The sequence below is a fragment of the Platalea leucorodia genome (assembly GCF_965183815.1).
Source record: "Platalea leucorodia genome assembly, chromosome: 4".
Taxonomy (NCBI): Eukaryota; Metazoa; Chordata; class Aves; order Pelecaniformes; family Threskiornithidae; genus Platalea; species Platalea leucorodia.
Window position 1 is genome coordinate 14,827,365 of NC_138826.1, and position 26,234 is coordinate 14,853,598.

Genomic DNA, 26,234 nt, shown 5'->3' on the forward strand with positions numbered 1-26,234 from the left:
ATGACCAGCAGGTTGAGGGAGGTGATTCTTCCCCTCTACTCCACTCTTGTGAGACCCCACCTGGAGTACTGCATCCAGCTCTGGGGGTCCCAACATAAGAAGGACATGAACCTGTTGGAGTGAGTCCAGAGGAGGGCCACAAAGATGATCAGAGGGCTGGAGCACCTCTCCTATGAAGACAGGCTGAGAGAGGTGGGGTTGTTCAGCCTGGAGAAGAGAAGGCTCCAGGGAGACCTTAGAGCAGCCTTCCAGTACCTGAAGGAGGCCTACAAGAAAGCTGGAGAGGGACTTTTTACCAGGCCATGTAGTGATAGGACAAGGGCTAATGGCTACAAACTGAAAGAGGGTAGATTTAGATTAGATATAAGGAAGAAATTCTTCACTATGAGGGTGGTGAGGCACTGGAACAGGTTGCCCAGAGAAGCTGTGGATGTCCCATTCCCTGGAAGTGTTCAAGGCCAGGTTGGATGGGGCTTTGAGCAACCCGGTCTAGTGGAAGGTGTCCAGGCCCACGGCAGGGGGGTTGGAACCAGATGATCTTTAAGGTCCCTTCCAACCCAAACCATTCTATGATTCTATTTCAATTCTAAATGCTTGCACATAGAAATGATTCAGGTCAGCATAACTAGTCCTTTTTAAAGCCATGTTTGCAATTAATTTGCATTAATTTTCTAGCTTGTCCGTCATAACTAAACCCTCTGCAGGAAAACACTGTACTCAGTACATATTTTAAAGAGGGTTGGTTGTTGTTTTTTTTTTTCCTCAGCCAAGCAAGCTAGAGATGCTACTAAGTGGAAGATTAGACTCCAAAGTGCAACTCGATAGACAGGAGTTCATCTGGCAGCAAATTCCACAGACACAGACCGAGGCGTGTGAAATCCCCACTGCAAACCACTGACAAACAAAAGAGTATCATCTCCTCTCTTCTCACACAGCCTGCTCACCTTCATCCAAAACACCCCTTTGATAGATCTGTCAATGCTTGTTATTAGCAAAAGACTTCTATAATAAATTAACTATATGATGAAAAGAGCCATTGCACAAAGAGGAATAGGTGTAATCAAGAGCAGAACAAAAAGCCACCAATCTAATTTGGGATGTAAGAAACACATCTGACTCAGATATTTCATCATGTGTCTTTTTTCTCCTGTGTCTTCATGATGCCTTTGATAGAGAGAGTGCCAGTAGTATGTACTTGACCTGATAAAAGAGCTCACTTATCTTTAAGGAACATACCAGGCATCCAGTGACCCATGCAAAACAGTTCAAACACACCTAACACCCTGTGCTGTCCAGATAAAGGGGGGGAAAAAAAAAAAAAAGAAACCAAAGCCTTTGGGTTATGAATTATCAACAGAAGGTCAAAACGAGCCAGTGATTTACAAGTATAAATTGAACCTCATATGAGTGAAGAAACCAGGCAAGAAAGGGATGGTATTTTGGTCACTGGGTTGTTCTTGCCTTCCCAATGAATATAACCTGATCTCTCTTTGCTGAACCTGTCCTTCTTCCATTGCTTTCAGACAGCAGTTCACCCTGTTCCCACGCTTTCATCTTCCTGCTCCCCTCATGCTTCAGGACCCCTTCTTAAACCTTCCTGCACAGAAACTAGTCATGTTTTCCAAGAAAAGAAAGCAAGCATTGCTGGCAGGCAACTTCTCTACCTCCCCTCGAACGTCAGCAGCGCGTTCCAGCTTCTCCTGCTCACGCTCATCTCTCTCCTCCTCCTTCCCATTCTCCTCCTCCTCAAAGAGTCTTTGCTTCTCAGGCCAGAAAAACTATTAAGCACAGAGCCTGATCCCTGCATAACCATTGATTACCAACTAACCACAGACCACTGGTTTTGACCTAGCAATCCCTGCACAGAACCCAGTAACAAGCAGATGGCGAAGAAAAAGATCCAGCAAAGCACTTAAGCACATGGCTATCTTTAGGAATATGTATTAACAGACTTACTCAAGCATATACCTGATTTCTGGCACACCAGATACAACTACATATGTGCAAGAGGTGGATAAGTAGTTAACCACCCTGTTGAATTCAGGCCCTGCAAGCCTGTGCAGTCTTCTTACTGAGCAACTGGGAATGGGTAATCTGTCCAGCTGGAAACTGCACAGCTTTAAAAAATGGTATTTTACTTGCTACTTAAATTTCTCCTCCATCAGCTTTCATCCATTAGCCTGCCAACATAGAGCACCCTCTGCCTCACCATGAGATTGTTCCTTAGACTTTTTGGAGCTTATCTGTTTTTTACAGAGCATTGGTCTTTTAGGTCTCATATCCAAAACTGAAGCACTAGAAATTATCATACAAATAGTCATAATAGTGATTACGGCCTAAGACCAAATTATTTATGTATTTCTCTTGAGTGAGCCAATTAGGCTGAGTTGAAATTGCCAGTCCCTGCAGCTCCGCAGTGAAATTCTCCATCAGTTCAGTTTTCTTTGTTTCTAGCACTACCTTCAGCATGAGGCCAATTTCCTTCCACATAGCTGAGCAGCGTTACAGGCGAGATCTGCAGACTCTACCACGTTAGGAACAAAGCAATAAAAAGTGTTTTTACAAATTCAGGCAATGTCATGGCTCATCTCAGACATGAGTATACTCCAGTGTATGAAGTCATTGAATCAGGTCCAGCTAGAACCAGCCAGGCCTAGAAACAGGAGCAGAAACCAGCAGGACTGGTGTTTTTGTCAAAAAGATACTTTCATACAAGCCGTGTTGGGATAACAGAGCGGTCTGCTGATGCCTGTGAAAGGCTCAGGAGGGTGATGGCTGCTGCCTACAGACACCAAAGATGTCAAAAAAAATCAACTGTGGGAAACACCATGGCAGAATGAGGAGGAAATGCAACTGTCTATGGAAACATGTGGATCAAATTGTCATCAGTTTCCCGGTTCAAGTAAACACACAGCTCTGAGGTGCTGGGGTCCTCTGGACTCAGGCGTGCAGAGAGAGAGGGAACGCTCTGCATTAAAGATTTTTGGAGGCTTCAGATCTTTCCATGCAAGTGGTGCAGTATTTATTGGCATGGTACCAGCGCGGGAATAGGATTATTGGATTCTAAAGGCTTTTTCCCTGGAGTGGTCTTTATCGTCTTAAAAGAAGATAGAGCAATTAATTTTTTTTTTCCTGAAGAGAATTAATTGTCTGTGAAGGGTCACACTGGTGGCCAGATGTACCACAAAAGATTTTCATCTTCTTAAACACACCAGCCATAGCCAGTGATACAAGATTTGATTCAGTGGCCAGCAATCTGATTTATCAATCTTTTATCCCTAGCTACAGCCTAAAAATTTACCAATCCCAAATAAGTTTAATTTCAAAATCCAATAGGAGCAGATTGAATGGAAATTTCTTTTAAATTGTTTTTGCGAAGCCCTTTAACACTAAAATGATGCTGATGCATGAGAATCAAAACCTGTAAGTGACTGGACTATAGACTATGTTCTAGCCTATATACATGGAAATGCTTTTTATAAATTTTGCAAAGTTCTGCCAGCAGTCCCCTGCCATAATTCCCATGATGATAGGAAGAAGCACTTACTAGTGCATGTCAGTACAAGGGATGATATTTTCACCAAATGCTACAACACAGGAGAAACATGTAATACTGTCAGAAGAGCATATTATGAAAATGTGATTAAAAGAGTGTGATGGAAGAATGCAAGATCCAGATTTCCCTAAATGTCTGAGCAGGAGAGAGGAACCCAGCATCTCATTGAGCACAGCACCTTGCAAGATCAGCTGCATCATAAGCAGAGCTGATGTAGCCTCTGCATCAAAATCAGGCATTGATTCAACGCAGGTAGTATATCTTGGAGAACAGAAGTAGTAGCTCAGCATGACTAAAGATGAAAGGCAGGAGAAAATAACACCTGCACTTGCAGAAATGTTTTCCAAGGAGGACCTAGAGATGCTGGTTGTTGTCACAGACAGGACACTGGATTCAATGGACCTTCAGTGACCCAGTGTGCATGTCCCCAGCTAAGGCCAGGACTAGGAACAAGACTGCAGCAAGCTGAGGACAGAAGAAGAGTGGTGCAAGACCAAGGGCTCACTCAGCCCCAGGCTCTGCCGCCAGCATGGGGTGAAGCAGACTTGCAGGGCAGAGCACACACACACACGGGGCAGTACAGGGACCCCTCCTCCATGCACGCTCCCATCCTCCCCAACCCCTGTCCCAGAGCACTGGTGACACCTCTGCATTTGCCTGTCCTGGAAACATCACTGAAAATTTTATTTTTAAGAAATTCTTTCACTTGACTCAATACATCCTCTGCCTAGACAACCCCAAAGTTGCACTGTACTGTTTCTACAGACACACAGTCATATGAATTGCATTTCACACACATCAGAAAAGGGTCACATACAGCTGGTGAACAGAGAGGCTATTTCTGCCTATGAAATCCAAACTAATTAATTTTTTTGGCATAAATGAACAAATAGGTCATTCTAGCCCATGTACTGGCATCATGATTCAGTGTGAAACTTAGTGTCTAAGGCCAGTTACCAGTAGCAAGTATCAGGCGCACTTTTGTGCATCACACATGGACAATAACTGTTTGATGCAAGAATGCACCATAATTTAGCAACAGTTATATTGATAGCATGGTTTGGTGAGAATTTAACGCTGTGGCAGGCGGGACTGCATACTTGACTGGGCTGGGCATTGCTGCATCAGTCCATCAGTGCTGGGAGAGCAGCTTTCAGCAAGTGCAGACATGAGTTAGTAATGAAAGATCTTCCGAGTCTGCACAACCAGATGACAGCATTTGCATTTTTGCCATCTTTCGGCCACTTGTGAACAGTTACACTCACACAGAACCAGAGGGGCTCATTTCTCCTGACAAGGGTACATGGAAGGAGAGGTCCTGGCTTGGATCAGCACAGGTTCCCTCAGTCAAAATGCTTTATTTTCTTCAGGACAGGCTAGGCAAGGTCTGGAGGAGCTTCTGCTGCTCAGTGTTTGGCCAAAGAGAAGTGATGGATGAGCAAAAACCAGGGGCTAGATTCTGCTCACAGTGTAAAGCCAGACTGACTCCACAGGTGGCTGCAAGTTTAGGCTCGTAGAACTGAGAGCAGAGTAGGGCTATAGGTAAGGATTTCCAGACCGAGCCCAACAACAACAGTTCTGCTTATACAGCTTGGAAAAAGAAACGGAAGCTTTGGAGTACAAAGCAATCTCATTTTTAGCTCTGTTGCTGATACGGATGGAAAAGCCAATTTAATTTTATTAAAGGTGTCAAACTTTTTTAATAACTCGGACACCTACAGGGATAACAAAATCGGATCCTCTGCACGGTAAATTGCATATTCAGCAGCTGTGGTACCAATTAGACATTGAAATGACAAAGTGCTATCTCATGCCAGCAGAGACGTACCATACAGAGCCGGTGTTTAGTTTTATCATATAAGCAATGTTTAGCTGTCATCTGTCATACAGGCTTAGGGGAAAGGGCCTCCACAGCTGGAATTGCAAGATTAGCACAATAAATTGTTACACGTTTACCAGATCGTCTATTCAGTTTACATCCAAAACTTACCTCCAGCTCCAACTATCTTACACCGGAGTAAACGCAGTCTGTTTTTGTCAACCTATAGCTTTATGAATGAAGAGGAATTCACTTTCAGCATTACAGCCCAAGGTTTGTACAGTTTCAACAATTTTGGTGAATATTTTGGAGACAGGTATTAAGAAAGCTGCAAAGATTAAGTCCCTGTATCAACATATTCTCTCCACCTTTCATTTTAAAGACACTTATTACTCACAGAATTATAATAGGAACCACACTAGACAAACTAAGGAAAATACAATTATATATGGCATTAAGTATCAGTTAAGAGAATGTATTTTTTAAAAAAAACAACACAGACAGCTTATCCTAATGGTTTAAATCAAAATGCCAAAATCTTTGCTAACATAAGGAACTCTCTGAAATGTTTCTCAAAAGAATATACCGCTCCATTAGTGATGTGTTATTATTCTCTAAGGCCCTGCCTATACAAGAAACTTCTGTAACTAACTATAGCTGTGTAATAAATTCAATATATATTCAATTATTCCAGTAGTTTATACCTTTAGTAGAAGTAAAAGACGGTCAATGCCCTTTTAATTGGAATCACTGTTTCCAGACTACAGGTTCCACATTTCTGCTAAATAATAACAACACTTAGCAAAGGCAAGATAAACTTCTTAGTGTAAACCAGAAATATTTACCTCCTTAAAGCAACAGCCAAATCAATCATCAGAACAGATATTTAATTGAAAGCATAATTTTTTTAACACAGAGGCCTGTCTTTGCAGTGTCAGCATCTGAACTACAGCATACACATACCCATAATGTAAACACCACTTACAGTTGTCAGAGTTTTCATATTTCCTTGGGCTTTTATGGGCAACATGGAAAATATTGTTATATAGCCCTTCTTGCCTGTATTAGGAACAATATTTCAGCTTACCAGAACTAAAGGAACTTTATAAAGCACAGAATTTATTTTTCCACTGGTCATTCTGTCTCGTTACAGTCTTCATTTTTCTCAGTCTGGGCAATAACAGCCAGACTAATCCCTCTTAAGTTTATTCCTACCCAGGTTCACTTGCAGGCTCTCCTGACGCCAATGCAGACACAATATCCCCAATAGCACATTATGTGCCAGATTTTGTCCTTTCTGTTCACCTGCAGTAATGCTTTAGCTCCACGAGCAGGTACACGAGCAACAGGTACACCGACGAGCAACGCTGATAAAATATACGTAAAACAGACAGCATGTGTGCCATCTCATAATTCAACACCTCATCAAGACCTGGTGAAGTCTGAAATGCTGATTCCTCGGAGACCTTATTTTACTTGGCATCTGGCTGTTCTGACTTAGTTGGTATTTGCCATTCAACTGCACAGCCCGAAACCCCCAGCACTGCCAGCGCAGGCAGGGCAGGGCAGGGCAGGGCAGGGCAGGGCAGGGGAGATGCTGCCTTCCCACCCCGGGTCAGGCGGGGCCGGGGGCAGATGCCAGCCCAGCCTCATGGGCACACATTCTCCCCTGTTTACAATCAAGAGAAGGGAGAAAAGCCAGTGCGTTCACGAGGCCAAGACGAGCTCTGGCTTGCTTGAAAGTGTTGTCTCTGGCAGCCTTATCATGATAAGCAAGACAGACGGACCTGGCGGACAGACGGACGTTCAGGCACAAGGAGCTGCCTTTGGACTGTGGGCTAACTTTCAGGTACTTGTCGCATCTGGAAAAATATGTCCCTCCAGAGGTACTAAAGCAAAGCAGGGATTAATTAAAATGGCAAGAGATGAGTTATTTATTAAACTGTTTTCACATTTTTGGCCATGTTAGAGAGCTTCCTGCAGCTGCCATAGAGACAACAGCTACAGACAATAAAACTTTATGAGCAATTTAAATTCTCTCTCCTCTTAGGAGATGCGGAAAAACAATGACAACTGACTGTTTGCAGGTCATGTATATCTTGCCTTCATTAAGTAGGATTCTGTTTAAACACGTATTATTCTTTTCCATCAGATAGTCACAGACTTCCACAGAGAGGGTAAATAGTTTATAGCTTCCACTTTCAACAATACACTATAAAAATACACTGCAGTCATATTTGATTATCCCATTTTGTTTAGTGTGAAGCATTCTCGGCAGATCAGTCTGCTTATTTGCATGCGTTGGAATAGCAACAGAAATGGATTCCCATGGGCAATGGAAAATAAGTTTTTCACTTGGAAAATACAATAGTAATAACCACATGGTAAAATTGCAGATGCATGTGATGACAAATTAGATTTATCATCAGTCTTATACCATTCACACCTGAAATTTGCCCATAAATCCACCTCATTTGAGGCTTATTTAATGTTTCTTCTAAAGGTGCCCTGGAGCTAGAGATTCAATTTACACAAGGACTGACAGGGGTAAAGAAAGAAAACCATGTTTCCTTCCTTCCCTACAAAATTTGCAACTTGCTTCTCAAATATACACTAGCTTGAGTCCTGAGATGGGTACATTTCCATCCATGATCAGTTCATAGTTTGACTTTTGATACTTTGCAAACATGAAGCAATAAGAAGCTAGGAAGGGGATCTGGAGAAAGAAAAGATTTCCTAAATACCTAATACAATATACAGCACTGCCAGTTAATTCTACTAGAATCTGTATATGTATTTATGACTGAAGTATATATTTATACTGTTTCTATTTCAGGTAAATGTAATACATGTACATTTAATACATGCGCATTTAAAATTTTCCCAGTTTGCAAGGTCTTAGTAGTTTTTCACATATTTTATCTTTCCAAGAGGTGGTGAAGCTTTGCTTTCAACAGGTGCCAATCTAAATACAATTATCCTTGGATTTCCAAGTCTGTGCTGGTAAAAGACTAAGGCTACTTTGAAATACTACATGAATGAAAATACAGATGGATGGGAGAAGAGCATGAATGGAGTAATAAACAATAAAGGAGTTTGGGTGTTGACCATACTAGTAACAAATGGGACTAAGGAAAATCAACAGATCATTCCTCACATTACCCCACTGGAAATACAGGGAAGGGACAATATGCTGAAATTATAATTTCATTGCAGTCCCATTTTTCCATATTTTCAGAGCATATCTGTCACGCTTTGAAAGAGAAGACACTACATGCTTGGGCTAGATGATCTTCATAAGTCCTTTCCAATCTCAACCATTCTGCGATCCTGCATTACAGTATCACTGCCAAAAAAATGAGGCAATTTTCAAAAAGGCACCATACAGCAGCCAAACCTGGAATTCCCCACCAAAAGGTACAGAAAAATCCTGAAGGCACACATTATGTTTTAACTTACACATCACTGAGGCAAGCTGTCACCCTTGCTGTCCAGTGGTGAGTCCACAGAAAGTGTACATGAATGTTTCTTAGTCTATGCCAGGCTCACTAGCCAAGTGCTTGAAAGAAGCAGGCTAATGCGAGACAACACCATTTGGTTCCCATGAGCTGCCATCCTCCCTCCAGGGCTCTGAAGACCCCAGGATTTAAACAGCTGGTCCTTTCCTTTTCTTTTTTGATGCTTTATCACAGCAGCGAGGCAGCAGATTGCTTATATTCCATTTTTCTCGGACTCTTTTTAAAGTGTGAATGAGCATGTGTGTATGTTGAAGTGATAACATAAGGCTAAGCCACATTTCTAGTAAATATTACTTTAAATTATCCTGGAATGTAAAAGTGCACTTGTGCAAAACTAGCTGCCCAAAAAGGGAAGCAGAGCTGTAAACCATCCTGCCTGCAAGTTGAGCATGTCGGCAGGAAAGTCACTGTATAAGGGCATGTTTACAAGCCTGCATCTATGCTAAATCTCATGCCCTAAAACACAGAACATGCATGCACTCGATTGCAACAACCTCTCCTATGCCAGCTTTTACATTGTGTCAGGAAAGCAGCTGAGACCTTGTGGTCAGAGAAGCACCAGATTCCAGGGTGAATTTAAGCCTTTTCATCTCTATAAAGTGGGTAGAGGCGAGGAGAGCAAGGAGCGTCCTCCCACCTGCGACCAAGCGTGTGAGCACTGTGAACCACATCACTGAAGCCACCTTCAGGGTGGATTTATGCCAGTCTCTCATTTTGACTCACTCCAGCAGTGACAGCCAAGACGTGGTCCAAACTCAGTTCCTGACCTCCCCTCGGCTGAGATGCAGTGGACCATGCAAGCCATTTTTACCTGTTTCAGAACAAAATCAAGTGGGCAAAGCAGCTGCTTAAAGGGCTCTGCTTCTGAACGCACAGCAAGGGCAGTCAGACCCAGGAACACCTGCGACAGCCCCATAAACCTGTGCATTGCCAGCAGTAATGACATGTGTAATTATCAGTAAGGCTGATGCTATGGGTGAAGCCATAAGCAGAAGGCAATGAAAAATTAAGGTACAAATCAGCTGTTTCTCTTTCATCCAGAGGCGCAATTTAGTGATGCCGGAGTGTTGTGCAATGCCTGCAATGCTGAGAGAGAGGGAAGCAGGGCTGAGGCAGGCAACAAGGCTGACGGCATCCCTGAATCGGGTGACACTGCTGTATAACCTCTGGCAAATCATTTAACTCTCCCAGGCTTTGGGCCCCCTTTTCTTCAAGTCTCTCTTTATTAAATCTGTAAGACAGGAACAGTATCACTAGACGTGGTCATTGTCCTGATTTACTGGGTCCCTAATTTTGGCTGGAACTGTTACGGTAATGCAGATAAGCAAAATAAAAATGTTAAGTTTTGGAAGTTGTGACTTTTGGGGACATAAATACACACGGTGCATTCCCCTGCAGAGCTGGGATCTTGCAGTGACACAAGACTTACTGCTGCACGCCTTTCCTTCGGGCAAGTCTGATTTTGGAAATGAAGTTACATTATTGGGAGTGGGGAGGGAATAATTCTGCGATAAACAGAAAGACAGCCACCACAAATGGTAAAGTTTTGCTCAGATTCTTGGGTGAAATACACATAAAAGCAAATGCAGGCAGTGCAGAGGTGCAGTATGACCCTGCAACCCTACAGTTACTGGGAAAATAGTGAGGCTCAAGAACAAGGAACATGTTTGGGGGGGGATAAATCACTGAACTGGAATCTGAAATGCTCGGCTCTTCTGTTCAACATACCACTCCAGCATCCTCAGCCTCCATCAGATGCCCTGCATGCCATACCAGGCTGAATTCAACCATATGTTTGTAGCTAAGCTATGAAATTCATTTGTCAAGTCCCAGGCGTTTTTGGCAAGTTGTCCTGTACTATATGTGTGGTCTGCTACACTAAAACAGGCATGCAGAGCATTGCAGTGGGTACGTCTATAGGATCCAGAGGCAACGCAGCCAACGATTTCCCTGCTCTGACTTTTAGTGCTGTGTAATAATGAATGGAGATAGAGAGGACTGAAGTCGAAGACGTTTCGCTGCAGTTGCTAGCTTAAAGCCCGCTGAAGGCTGCTGGAATGAGCTATAAATACGTATCTGAGCTCCACGCCAACTGTGTAAACTCAGAAGCTCCCTGCTTCATTCAGGGACTTTAGACCCACCAGCGAGTCCAGAGCATGTTAGACTAGAGGCAAGTCAGTGGCTGGCAAGAGTCACATTTTCCTTGTGAAAGGGGATGTGGAAGATGCTTGGACAATGCAGGGGCGGATGATGGATAGGAAATGATTTCTCGGGTGTTTTGAAAGGAAACACATAATCCAGAGTTATGGGCCCTCATTAATCAGGCGGAGTAGTCTTGAGGTGCCAAATCTCGCAAGAACAGCCGGAGGACTTGGAGCCATTCGTAAGCTCTTCCTAACTGAACCTTGGCGTGACATTCACCCAAATTCTAGATCCCAATTCAAATATCATCACCTTGGCCTATGAACAGTTGTCTAGTGGCTCCGATTCAAGCCAATTCACAACAAAAGATAAATCTTTCTGCTCCTAAAAGAAAACAAAAAGCTGCCGAGAAATTCTTTAATTTCTCTGCCTTGTGCAATCTTGGGTCAGTAGTTTTTGCAGCAAGAAGAGGTCAGTCCCATTTCTTAACCTCCTGAACCCACATCCTGCTTCCCTGCCATGTAGGTTGCTACAGGCAGTCCTGCCACCATATTTTTTAATAGAGCAAGCAGTGCAGAAAGGAGGCAGAACTGTCAGAAAGAGGTTTCTTTACAGTTTTTGATATATAGCATGAAGATGTCATTTTAACAGAGATTATCAGGCTGAACAATAGGAAAAAAGCCAGGATTTCTCTCAGCCTAGCAAGATCATCTCATCTTCAGAAGGAGCTTCAGCTCATGAAGATCAGCAGGTACCATCTAACGTTTTCCATGGTGAAAACAAGACCCATGAAACCACTGTTACATAGAAAAGTGCTGTGATTTGGCCCCCAGTGACAATGCAAAGCCAACTCTAAGGCTGCATGCTGACATCTCTGGTCCCCCAGCAACCTAGCTGCCCCTTAAGTTGGGTCCTTGGACACTCTTTTCAGTTCTTCTAAGATGTATAAACTCAAATAGCCCAAACCTTAACAGCCTGCACATTTGGGGCTAGATTGAGTGTCAAACTATCTCCATTTCAGCTGAGGATGGCAGAAGACACAGGCACTCAGCACTCCTCGTCCTCCAACCCCAACTGTATATCCAACCTTCAGAGGACGAATCAAACTCCTCTGTGAAAGCAACATCCTGGCAAAACAAGCCACAGCTTCTCCCAGGTAATTTGGAAGATATCCATGTTTCAAATCTGCCCACTAAACCAGTCAGAAAATCATAATAGTGCCAACCAGGAAAGATTTATCTGTAACATGTAAAATGCATTTCCCCACTTCGGCATGGGGAAAGCAGCAGATGAGATAAAAAGGAAGTTTTACAAGGTACATGCCACACTCCAAGCTATGCTCTGATAGAGCAACACCTCTGAGCAGAAATCCACCTATTTACAGATGGCTTCTAGTGCTATACTGTAGCGATTGTTTCCCACCTCCCGCTCATGTTGTATTTATGTGCTAAGTTTCAAACGCCCACTGATCGAGGCTGAGGTCGTGAGATGCTCTGGGGAGGAAAAACGGCCGTTTCCCTGCACCCGTCCCAGCACAGCGAGGGAGACAGGCAGCGTCAGGCTGGCCCTTTGCTGGGGACGGGTCAGCATCATCCCTGCGCATTTGGACCCAGGTACTCACCTAAGAGCTGCACTCCGCGGGTGAGTCCGTAGACGTCAATCAAAGCCCAGAGGGGTTCTGCCGTCCTCACCCCGCTGAAGAAGAGCATCGCAGCAGAGTCGTTCACCCGATAGAAAACCCGTCCCTTCTTGTCCACCCAGAAGGCTATGATGTTTCCCTCGTTTGCAAACTCTTCTGGCAGAGCCTTGGCCCAAAAACCGCTTTGGGAAACCAAGTCAGGGCATGCGTACTTCGGCAGAGTGTCAGGGTTAATCCTCGATGGATCCTTGGAAGTAAACCCAAGTCGAAGAGCCCCACTCCAGCAACACTGCTTTTTAGTGATCTGCAAAGATAACAGCAGCAATAACAGCGTTTGGCACTTGAACATCTACTTACATGCTACAGGCTCTATGCCATTGAGCACCAACGGCCACCACACAGATGAGCACACTAGATTTAGGAAACATTTTACCCACCAAACACTGCTGTAGCTTTTTCAGCTGCAAGCAGCAATGCCGCACACTTAGGATACAATGCACATGTTTAAAAAAAAAATCAAATTAAATCTATGAGGAGAGGTGAAATGTAATTACAGCTGCATGATGACTCACTTCTATTTCTAGGGTAATTCCTTTTGGCCTAAGAATCATCCTCTCGCAAAATGTGCCAAAAATGGCCATAAGAGCTTTTATCTCAGCACCTGCAGCAGCAGAGCTTTTCCCCCGTGGTGCTCGGATGATGGGGTCTCTCATGACCTGAAGGAAAAGAACCGGCTCCAGAATCACAGTCACCACCATAGAGTTTTCTAGGTTTCCCAGCCAAGTAAAAGATAGTCTTACCCTGTTTAGCTTGTCAGATTGGATGAAATCACAGCCTTGCAGCAGAGAACTTGTGTGTGGGAAAGCACAATTCAAAGTATTTAACTATATTAAATACACAATTAGGAGGCAACGATAGATGTTGTCTTATGATTGGGGAAAACTTATTTATTTCAGCTGTGAGTGGTGTTTTTCAAGATATGTTGTGCACATCTACACCCCACCTGTCAGTATGCAGTTACTTAGTGTGTCTGGGGTCAGGAACATCTGCTATAGTTTTTGGGATGGTGTCTGTGTCATATCCACCCTTCCGCACCTGAGGGACAGCAGGACAAAGGATCACAGATGCCCACAGAGTCATCGACGACTTCTCACACGAACTGAGCCCTGGACTGAAGGGGATCTGAGTGGAGCAGGCAGCAGGTCCTAAACACATGCAGCACATCCAAAACACCACCCAGTTACAAGGTCTCTTTCTTCCCATGGAAGCAGAGAGTCTTTCAGGGCAAGTATGGTCGCCAGACGGAGATGATGCCCTGAGACAGACGCGAATTTTTTCTCTCATTTTGTTGTTTATGAATCTGCTGGGAATTGTTCGCCGCAAAGGGATTCAGCCTGTCAGCATCCAGACTACGAAATGAAAGACCTAAGGATGCTGGATCCAATCCTGATGCGGGGCCAGGACAGTTCCTGCATGCCAGTTGACACATAATTGGTGTTTCTGTTCATGCACTGAACCTGCAGCAAACATGAGAGAGCACTTGAGCTGGCCCTCTTCCATCAAACCCTCGGAAGCCTCAAGCAATTTCACTCTTGGCTGCAGGACAAGAGCAGAAACATAGACAGGTACCACCTCCCAGATGTCACACAGAACTTGCTATCTTACTGTAATTTCTTGGTCTGCCAAAGTGCTAATGGCTCAGATGAGTGGCAATGCCAGAGACTGAACTGTCCAGGACTGCAGGACTTTGTCCTCAAAAGTCTGGCAGCAGCCCACCATGTCCCAGCTTGGAAGCACAGGATTTTCACCAAGAGATTATCTTTGGACTTCTGAATTCTCTTCTAATCACATTTGTAAATATTGCATTTTTCTTTCACATGTTCCTCTCCAAGGAAAATCTGGAACATGTGCCCTTGGGGGCACAAGAATCTCACAACAAATACATTGTTCAAAGCCTAGAGATTTCTGTTTTATAATTAAAGTACCAGAGAAAATAACTCAGAGCTTCAAAAAAAAAGTGATCAACAGACAGTTCCTCAGTTAAGCAAGTGCTGCTCTTTATCCCTACTCAGTCCAGCCAAGCACCTAAACTGTTTACATGAAACACTTGAGCACTGACCTCAGCCGCAGGAACCATGGGAAGCTCCTGCTTGTGGGATGGACACTGGGGTGGCACTAAAAAGGACTGAAGCAGATTTGCTATTTCATATGCCTGGCCAGGGTGGGATGGGATCATGCATGTCCCCAGTGGAAGGGGGGTGGATGAGGCGTGCATGTGACAAAACGGGGAATATATGCACACTCCAAGAAGAAGTCTCGATTATTTATTACAGCAAATTTAGTGCAAGCCCTAAAAGCTTTTGGGTCTGAGATAAATATGGCCTCATTGTTATTTGTATCAACTTACTCTTTCACAGTCTCTTGCCAATACTTCACAGCAATCACAGGCTGCATGAAGTAAATATTCATATGGTAATCGAGACTGCACATGTTCCATGTATTAATCAGCACCTATAAACAGTTCTCAATACAGTCTGACCACAGGCAAACTAATATCCAAATTAAAATCCAGTATAAAGCCTGCCAAGAATTAGACACAGCTGGACAAAGGGTACACAGTTTTGCTAAAAAAGGCAATGGTTAATGACGGACCAAATTCTCTCTTCAGCAGCCACTGCTAGCAGAAAAGCTTGGGAGGTCCACCGGGTACCAGAAGGGGAGGAAAAGATACAATCTACATCCAAACTGCTAAGCCATGGCCGCTTCCACAGATTCAGGCTCCTGCTCTTCACTGCCTTGTGTCACCTTTGACAGCCTCACTCCGCTCCCTAGCAGTGCCCTGAATTACGTGGAAGAAACCATACTGGGACACATACCTCGAAGGCAAAGAAAGAGGAAATCTGGCTGCTTGATGGCATTCCCAAAGCTGAGAAGAAATCTAAGAATAGAACCCGAGATGCAATACCTAATAAACAGAATGAAATCTCCTGACTTCTTTCCTCTAGTTTCCGAAGGGAGTTTAGACTTTACAGGTCCTGAATGATTGGGTTCGTGGTTAGCCTTTAGCTGGTAAGAAGGTTTAAGACGCCATTTTCCACAGGCACACACAATAACAAGGCAATTGCAGGATGGACGTATTAGAAAAGCAAAGATGTTTTCATATTTCCATCCATCCCTAGAGTACAAGTTCTGCTGAAGCCTGTTGATTACTCCCATGAGACCTTCCCATTGGACTCAGCAGGAGCTCTGCTCATAAATCCCTTGTGCAGATTTGCATGCGTATTCTTCACATATGTTATGCAGTCTAAAATCCTAAAATATACAGTGATAAACAAGTGTGAATTTCCAGAGATAGCTACATTGTTTCAGAATGAGAAAGAAATAACCCAGAACCCTTGCCTAAACCACTAAACCCACTCAAATCTTTGATGGTGTTTTCAAAAACGAAATGCTGCTTTCATCTCCTCCCAAATCATTTCTTGCAGTTGTTCGTCCAAACTGCTGGCCAACGTGGAAAAAAAATCCCATTAGGCAACGTGAGGGAGTCCTGCTGGGTTTCCAGCCCGAATGGAAGCAGTAAGAGCTCCACAGGAGACATAACAAACCTGTAGGAGGGATTTTCTACCTCTGGGCCTGAGCCTGAAATCACTGAAATCTCTCTGTATTTTCAAAAGGAGGCATATTCCTTGTTTCTTGCTCCTTTGCTGGCTGTAAGGGAAGAGGCAGGGAGGGCTGATATGCTGCTGTAGGTCCCAGCATTCTGGGACCTCTAGCAATGGGGAACAGCAGGATCATTCAGACTTAGTAGCTATATGCAGATAAACCTCCTGGAAAACTCCTGGTGTGTAAATGAAGGATTTGCAGGCAGATCTTGCATGTGTGCCATGAACTAAAGTTGCCAAAAAAGATGACCTATTTTGTGCCAATGAAAGGCATAAAATCAGCTAAGGACAGAAAAATGCAGTCCCACAACCTACAGAGTATAAAGATTGGAAAATATCTGTGGATGAAATTTAAAGGATTCCAGACTCATTCGAGGTGCTGAGAGCCTAAAAAGTGCTCTAGTTCCTAAGGGGACAGATGAATTTCTTCATCGGGAAGCAGCGCCCGGTGCACATGGTAGCATGCCATCTTAGAGGAGCTGAACTCCCCACACCAGCTGCAGCACAAGGGGCACCAACTCCATCCTCCTGGCTACCACAGACACAAAGGAAGTGAAATTGGCCTCTGCCAGCGAGAAAAATGTGATGCCTGCAATGTTCTCTCCTCTGACCTTAATGCTATCAGGCGACTGATTCAACAAAACAGTCAGCAGACCGCCAGAAAGATCGTTTTCTTAGACGGCAACTGTGACCACACCGACTGCTCCTTTCATCCTTTCAGCAAAACCCTTTTATCTTCCCTGCCAAGCACACGAGCAAGCACCTTCACTGCCAGGTCCTTTTCACTTCTTATTTGTTGGCTGTGGAGAGGCTGACTCCCACCTCCATGAGACCAGCCCTCGTTGCTGCCTTGTTTACAGGAAGAAAAGGTCTCATTTTGGAATGGAACAGTTAACTAACTCCTCACCCTCCCTCAGCCCGCCCAGTAAAACTCCTTTGCAGGATGTACGCAAAGCCTAGAGGACACATTGGCTAGAGAGATACTGAGGCTGCTGCCTTTCAGACTGACCAATACAGCCCTTTTTTGTTGCTGTTTTCCAAGCAGTCTCAACTTAATCTGTTGTTCCTTGTCTAACATGCAGATAAGCTCTTTTGGAGCATGGATTTCCCTTTTCTTCCCGGTTTCTACAGCGGTCTGTACTGATGACTCCAAGAACTATGATGACAAAAGCAGAAGTACTAATAAAGATTGCAGATCTTCAAGGGCAAGATCTGACTACTGTGCTTTTCAAGGAAGGGCTAAAGATCTGGTACAAGCACCAAAGCCTGGTACACCCCAACATTCATTCACAGCACCTCACACGGCAATAAGGGAAGGTATCATTTACTCACCTTAAGCCTGACTTGTTCATAAATAACGATGGGCCTGTTGCTGAAGGTAATGGCATTGCAGAAGCTAGCCTGGCGCTTCACTGCCTTCTGCGTCGTGTCCATGATGATCTGGGATCCCTTCGTGTGGGGATGGAAAAGCAGAGGGCTGATGGACAGAGCTCCACACTGGGGGATGGGGAGACAGTGCTTCTGCTTGTGGTGGCATCGGTGGGAGGAAGCCGAAAATGACCCACCTATGGAATCTGAAAGCAGAATGGGGAAAAAAGGGTTTCAAATCTGCTGTGAGTAATAAGTAAAAACCGTTCAATGCAAAAAAAAGCAGAGGTACTTCAGAGGGGAACTATAGAACAAAATAAAAGTTATTCAAATCCCCACTCTGTAAATCACTAAGGGTTTCTAGAGCATCTTGAACAATAACAGGCCACAAGGATCCTGAAGGATCCTGTCTGGACAGTCTGACAGTACAGAGCATGACATGGAGAACATAGCTCAGCACTGAAATCACGGGCCATCTTGAGGCCACACATCAGAAGAGAAGGCAAGAATTGGTTCCAAAACTGGAGCAAAGCACGTGTGAAGTTGCTGTATCAAAGCTGTCACATTCAGGGAAAATCTTCCACTTCCAGAGGACTCCCACACAACTTGACCATTTCTCTCACCCCTCCTTTGCAACAGCAACTCCATCTGTCCTTGCATCCATGTGTCCTATCCAACCTAAGTCCCAGCTCAGACGCATACATCACTAATTTATACTCAAGCACTACTCAGCAATAACCCACCTGGATTCTTCCACCAACCACCATCCATTCTCCTCTCTCCTCCACTGATGGGAACCTCAGCTGAGATCCCACTTGTCATGAAGGCATTGATCAGCAAGCTACGATTACAGTGAGGAACGTGAAGAGGGAGAAAGGCTATGAAGAAGGGAAGGGATTACGTCTTTCTCTAACCAAGGCCCTACACAAAGAGTCAATGCACGACCAACACAGTCACGACAGCAGCTTTGTTCATGAATGAATGGATGCGTGAGTTTCTTTTCAACAGGGAGCCTGCAGCAGTTCAAGCACAAAACAATCATTATACTGAACACAAGTCATCTGTTTCCTTTTCCTTGCGTGCACATACACACTACATTATGCACATATGTTTGGGAGGAGATACTCGTAGATTTGGAAACAGTGTCAACAGAATAAAGGATTATTCTGTGATAGACTCAGGAATGCAACAAAAGCAAATATGACCTTAACAATGTGCCAGTTTGCACTGTAAAGATGCATGACTAAACAGTATGGTTAAAAACTCTATTCCTCAAACACACGAACTATAGAAACTAATTATATACATTCTTCATGCAAATTAATTGCTCACAGTTATGTCTTTATATGGCTACTATAAAATAATGCCCTAATGTAATTCTTGGCTTTGTAATAAAAAGCCTGGACCCTATCCTCCCAGCCTTTGGCATAGTTTTAGCTTGTAGCTACATGAAGTTGTAATGGTACATCATCAGGGCGAGCTTGAATAACTACCAAGAGAACCTAAAATCCTGGGTTCTGATGACAACGTTTTAATTCAGCTTCAGCATGAGTCACTCCGGCCTTCTCCTCTCATCCCCTTGCTGTTTTTTTTGCATTTTCAGCAACAGCGCTATCCCTTCAGAACAGAGCAGGGAGGCCAGATAAACAGGACTTCAAAAACTTTCATTAATGCTTTAAGGGAGAGATGAACCAGCTGCGTGTTATTTGATGCTAAAAATTATGTGGAATATAAGTCATCTTCCTTCTCCTGTTCCTCACACATGGAGGAGGAGAAATAAGGTGCAGAGTACCAAGAAAAAGTAGAGGTTCACCTGAGCAGGCAGGTTGGCGAGGGAAACCTTCAGGAGGAACAGACTGTGTGGAGGGGGCAGCTTGACACAGGGAAGGTCAGGATGCAGCAGCTCACAGGAGCCTGACCTTTCCCTTTGGGCATGCTGCTGACCCAGGGCAGTGTACCCTGCCTCTCCCCACAGCCCAGGCTGGGTGGTCAGAAGACGACACAAGCTGCAGCAGCCCCATGGAGAGAACCTTCTGAGGTTACCTCCTAAGACCTCTTTAATTAGAGGCTGTCTTAGGCCCCAAAGAACAGGAGGTTGCATTCCTTCTAGTATCACTAGCTCTTTTCCAAACCAGATAGATACATTCTCTATTGCTACCTCTCTGGAACCCTGTTAAGCCCTCGGCTTTAGTGATACCTTGGTATTTTGCAAAGTATTTCCTTTATCACTGCAAACATGATGCTGTTCACCATCACAAATGATTATGAGTCAGAGCCAGCAAAAGTGGCCGACTTAACCTTGATCCACTCCACCTCCCCAGGTGGGTCACGCTGGTCTGTAGGGACAAGACCATTGACAGATGGTCAAAGCAAACCATCCCAGCCTCTCTTTTGGCAGAAATTTTTCAGGCCACTGGATCTCCTCATTGCTCATCTCTTAGCTGCCTCTCTGTTTCTGCTATACCCCTTTTTTATAGGTAGACTAACTAAAAATAAACACCTAGTGTAACAACTTCCACTCCTAAAGTTTTCAGATTCTCTAAAATATATATGAAGTCACAGTTATTTCTGAAACAAGACAGATATTGAGGGATATAATAAATTGTTTGAGATAATTTAAAGTCAAGGGATCCATAGAAAAATATGAAAAACTTTTTTTCTGGTCATTCAGTCTTTTTTTCAACACCTCTTTGATAGTTTCTAGGGGTGCATATATGTGAAAGAGAAGAAGCTACCAGTGAATATACATTCAATTCATTCCATCTTTGCATCCAGATCTGAATTTTGTAGCTCAAACTTTTTGCTAGCAGTCACTCACCAAACCAAACTTGTGCAGAGCAAAGGCACACACATTTTAACCTATTTGTGCTCTAATTTTTCTCAGTGCTCTAATTTTACCGGATAACTTGGCTGTGATAATAGCTGCCGCACCTCTCCATAGGACGTCACGCCCTTTTAAAATGCGGTAATGGAGTCACCAAAACTGCCCACAGCTTTCAAAACAGGCTCTGATAACAACACCGCATATGTCCAGAGCATCTGCTGGAGCAGTGTTACAGAGCCACAGGGTCCTGCCTGACCCCACGGGAAGGATGTTAGAGGAATGCTTATTTGCTGTGACAGGCCGGCACTGCTACATGAGAATGGGTCAAACCCAGGCCAGACCAACGCCTGCAGGATGAGCGCCCCCCATGCAGACAGCTGAAACGCAGGGCAATCATGCGCTATGGGAATGGAAAAAACCACCCCAGGATCAGCTTCCACAGGTGGATAATGCAAACAGGGAGGAGACCCCCTTCTTTCTCCCAAATGCTCTTACACAGCAATGACTCCTGCATGATGAACACACTCGGGTAAGACCAGAAAAGGTCTTATTTTTTAAAAAGTGCAACTATTTAATAATGGGGTTTTGCACCTTAAAAATACTTGGAGAAGTTACAAAGCTATAGGTCAAATACAAAGGCCTTTGCTCAACTTCTTCAGGGCAGCACGTCCACTCCAAAAGGAGGAGACACCACGCAACTTCAGCTGGCAACACAAACACCTAAGACTGGACTTAGACAAGGAAAGGGACACTTTGGCCACACAAACTGGTGAGATACATTGCTATCCTTGCTTGGCCGGCTAAAAATAAAATAAATCATCTGCTTAAAGTTTTTGTTCTCACTGGGCTGGACCTGGACTCCAGCCATCTCCCATCCCCTTGTTTCAACTACTACACATTTTGACATCCTCAGCCTTTGCTACCAGCAATACTGGTACAATACAGCTGGGGCCTTGCAGTAGGTTTCAATTTTTTTTTTTCTTATGTAAAAGAATTGATTGAAACTCACAAACCCAGAGTTTCAGTTGGCAAAATATGCAAAAGTCCTACTGATTTCACAGCAACCATGCAAGACTCCATTAACTGAGAGTCTGTCCCAGACTCCTCCTCTCCCACAACCTGACTTATCAGTCACCTACAAAGGCAAAGTGAAGTAATTGCTTGAAATAAAAATTGCAAACAAATAAGTATTGAAAGAAGGCTGAAATCTGAGACCAAGTTCAAGGGCACTGCAGGTTTCCCATTCCACAACATAACACAACTTCCCCCTGACAAGCAGGAGGTGTAACAACATGCCAGGACTACGCAAACTGGTATCTTGTGACAAAAGTCACAAGAGCAAAATCATGCCTGTTTGAAAACAGCCTCTATGTCAAAGGGCTGCGACTGTAAAGAAGCACCACGGACCCCCATACAGCTTTCCAGGTTTCACGTTGGGGGTCACAAAGAACAGCACCTGCTCAGTGTTATGGTTTTAAAGATTGGATAGGCTTCAGTTTTCAATTCACGCCCAACAATAGATGCTGTTTGAACTGTTTCACTCAGTACTGGGTTGGAACCCTGAACACAGCCTACCCCTGATACCATGAGCCCTGCCAAGAGAGCAGCAAAAGTGGCAATGTACCACTTGCTTCCCTGAGCCACGAGCATGTGGGATAGATCCTCTGAAACCTTTAGTAAGCCAAAGTGAAGGAGATGTTACATGAACCACGACGTGAAGCACTCTGAGCCGCTCTGCCTTCAGTGTTCCACTGCTAAGTGCATCCTTTTTGGAGCCCTGTTTGAGAAAGCAGAATCTTGCCCCAAAGGAGGCACATTTCTCCCTGCATGTGTGTTAGATGTCCTTGGTCTCCTGGATCTCAAGGCCTGAGCAGCATCCACACAATATATAAAAGGCAGCACTGGATGTTCTCAGCTTAGCAAAATGCATCCCAAAGCCTGTTAGGGGTTTTCACCAGAAGTGTTCATGCTCTGCAAACATGAGGCATAATCTTAAAGGCTTGGGATTTCTTAAATGCTGCAAGAAATTACTGGATTTAATTTTTTTAAAAGACATTTTTTCCAGTTGAAAAAATCTCAATAGGCACCTATCAGAATACTGTCAAAACTCATTTCAGACTGAAAACTAACTGCAAGGTATTTAAGATAAACTTCTTAGAGCATGTGAAATAAGTGGTATTCAGAATTGAAAGAAAGAGAAAAGAGGACTTCAAAAGAGAGCCCAGGGACTGACATGCAATAGCAAGTGGGAACGACAAATCCCTGTCCACCTGGAGAGGAGAAGGGAGAGGTCTGGGGTGGGTGACAGAGGTACCTGTCCTGCAGGTTAGTGACAGTGAAAAGAGTGGACAGGGCAAAACACCACACTATGGAAGGAGAAAAGGGTTTCAAAATTATTACATTATCAAAAGAGGCTAACAGAGAGTGCTTTATCTGGCAGGTGGCCTTACTGTATATGCATTTAAAAGGAAGGATTCTGAGAAGGAGGAAAAGGAAACCACGTGTGGGTGTGGGGAACTCAAGGGAAGCCCTGCCCCGGGGACGCACGCATGGTGCAGTGGAAAAGCTCTAGCCCTGAACAGTACCTGCACAGCCTTTCCAAAGCTGGATGGTTACTAGCAGCACAGGGAGAAAAAAACAACTACAAGGTGAATGCTCATAAGCCTTACTGCTTTTTGAGGTGTTCCTATACTTTGGGGAATTATGACAGTGAAATACAGTGTTATTATACTAGTTACACTGATCCTTCACATTTGCTAATTAAGTTCAAAAGGAGAAAACCACAATGAATTCGTTGTGGTAGGCTTTGCAAATGGATTCTTAAAAGCACACTTCAAGATACAGTTTACTAAAAATAAATATTAGCTTAACACCAGTGGAAACTGAAAAGGGGTTGCAAACCTTGTTTTCTCACATGCAGCCTGACCCAGGGCATGTGCACAGAAGAGAGGGAACCGTAAATTAATGCAAATGAAGAACAAGGGTTTCTTCACTGCCTTTAAAAACATGTTTGCTGTACTTGAAGGAAGAAGTAATCATGTATCCAACTCTCCCTGTGCCTGTTGTGATGATAATGACCCTATCAGATTGCTGTCACCACGATGAACTACTCATCTTGGAATTACAAGATGACCAGGAAACAAAGCTTTGCTCTTCCACAAAGACAGATGATGTCTTCACAGGTGTTGGGGCATTCAATGATAGAAATGCAAAGGGAGTAATTCTGGAGCATTAAATCCAGAACACCTGAAATTATGGAGCATCTTGGGTTAAACTTTAGCGAATTAGGGACATATCTACAAGGCGGATCTGAGCCAGCAGGTCAGATCTAGCACTCTCATCCAAGACTCCAAAACAAGTCAAAGCCAAATCGTAACTTATTTTCATCTGTGCTATTTTAGCAGTGACGAGATGTATCAAGAGAGTAGGTTCGCATATAGTGTAAGATTTTCCATTTGAATTGCAAACTGCGAGACAAGAGGCAGGTGCAGACAGACCACATGGACATGAAAGGAGGTAATACCAGTCAGGGTGGGGCTCGGAGTTACACTTTTTTTTTTTTAGACCAAGAAGCAAAGCTGTGTTTAAAGTAACGTATCTGAAAGACAACAAGGGTGGTTTTACAGACATCTATGAAAAGGACCCCATTAAAAAAAGTGGGCAATAGGAGCTGGAGTTGATTGCAGGATGATCCACAATGGATCCATCCTTCAAACCTGACTGATGGGTGGTACAGAGTGGTTAGTTTGTGAGGAGCCTTCAAAGTGAAGAAGCTGATTTTTAATTTCATAGAGAAAAATAAAAGTAGTGAAAGAGATGCAAAAAGTGACAGTAAGGACAGAGGGCAGGAAAACAGGTACAACAGGAGAAGTTTGGAATAAATACAAGTGTGGCAAGACTTTGTCAATGGCAGAAGAGAGAAGACTGAGGCCTGCAGAAAGGAAAGGAAAGGGGAAAGGCTGTGTCCTGAAAATGAGAGAGATGCAGGCAGAATCTGCAAGACTCAAGACACTAATGTGTTTGAGCGGATTTAGAAGGATGGGCTGAAACAGAGACTGCCATTTCCTCTGTCTCTCTGCTCAGCTGGGATGTGCATTTGCCCTCCATCACATGCAGTGCAGTAGCTGAGGAGTAGAGACGTATCCAGAATAACCTCTGCAGGAGTGCCAGGCAATTATCTGGGTGTGGGGCTTTTTTAGCAAAATCAGCTGAATCCATCAGCTTACAAGTCCCTGGTTACAACTCGGATGTGAGGCTTTACAAAGGCTTGCTTGGAGATGATGCTGAGGCTAGGAGTATTACTAAGAGTCAGGATGGTGGCAATTTTTATAAAAGTTGAAAAAAGAAGGTGAAAGAGCTGAGAAGTGACAGGAGAATAACAGCTCTGCTTCAGTTATATTGAGCCTGAGTTGTTTGTAATATTTTATTGAAAAAGCAAAAAAACCCAGAGCAAAAATTTAGGTTGGCCAAAGGAGACTTAAGTATTATAGAGGAGAGGTGAATCTGTTAATTGACTGTAGGAATATGGATATGGCTGAACTAATGTTTGTGGTTGAAATTACCCCAAGAAAGACAAGAAGATGCTCCTGGGCAGAGCCTAGAGGAGCCTCTGCCAGATGTGGGAAGGAAGATGAGAAAGACCCTCGAAATGAAGGAGACAGAGGAAGAGAGGACAGCAGGGCAGGACTGAGCTGGGGAGGCAAACCCTCAGGCACACCATCTCCAGGAGGAACAATCCAGCTGATGGCACTTCAAGCACTTAAAAATACCAAGCACCACTAAGGTGGCTGATTATGCCTTTTTTTTTGTGAAGAAAAGATGGTATCAGAAGAGAGATGTGTGAATATGTAAGTATTTCTAATGCACATAAGGCTATATAGAACAAACCCCTTCCCCTTATAAATTAATTTTTAAACTTGACATCTTCAGTAATGATGCCATGTAACCATTAACCATCCCCTGGTCCCTAATTAGGCCCTGTTTACGCAGCATCTCTCACAGTCATTCACAGCAATTCAGTCACCGAGGTGGCACACCATGGAGGACGGCCACGAGACCTCCGGCACCAGTCCACTTCCCGCAGGTGCAGCCCACCCTTTGCAGGCTCCCTCTTCACCTTCTCCCCATGCAAATCCCCCCGAGCCCCCACAGACCATAAGTCCGCTAAGCACATAAGAACAGCAAGAGCATAAGTAAGCAGCCATATGCTCCCATCTGCCGTGTAAGGAGAGAGGGGGTGAGTAGCCCCCCGGAAAGATGCTGGGCAGCAGCAGGATGAATTGCCTTGGGAGCCACGTCTCCAAGGGTCCAGCCAGGTCCATGGAAGGGAGACCGAGATCCCTGCATCAGCAGCAGCCACTTCTCCCCACACCGTCTTCTACCAGCTCCTCTGATCCACAGCAGGAGCAACTTGCGTGGGCCATATAATTATTTATTTTTGAGAGCAGCAAGGCACTTCTGACCTTATTCTCTTTGCATCTTGGTAATTCTTTATTATTATTACTAAGGCATCGTAAGTTAAATGTTGTGAGTAGGAAATGAGGAGATCAAAGTAAAAAATGGTGCTCTGAAAGCATCCAAGATCTCTTTCTTGATTTAGAGCATTTTTGTTCTGCTGTGATCAGGTCAGGTCTGTTAGCAGTCTAACGAGAGATGTAAAGATGTATTTATGTCTTCTAACAAAAGAAAGCAAAATTAAGTCCAGTT

The 26,234-nt window shown here is 44.0% G+C and overlaps 1 protein-coding gene across 2 annotated transcripts in view; it reads right to left on the bottom strand.

Annotated features, from left to right (window-relative positions):
• The window catches only part of NEURL1 (neuralized E3 ubiquitin protein ligase 1), a gene marked incomplete at both ends in the record, with an annotated part of 166,501 nt that overhangs the window by 47,792 nt on the left and 92,475 nt on the right, over positions 1–26,234 (bottom strand). For both annotated transcript variants that reach the window (XM_082308917.1, XM_082308918.1), the window contains 2 exons: positions 12,657–12,978; positions 17,669–17,910. In XM_082308917.1, the coding sequence (XP_082165043.1) occupies positions 12,657–12,978; positions 17,669–17,910 (564 nt within the window). The remainder of the gene's footprint in view (positions 1–12,656; positions 12,979–17,668; positions 17,911–26,234) is intronic.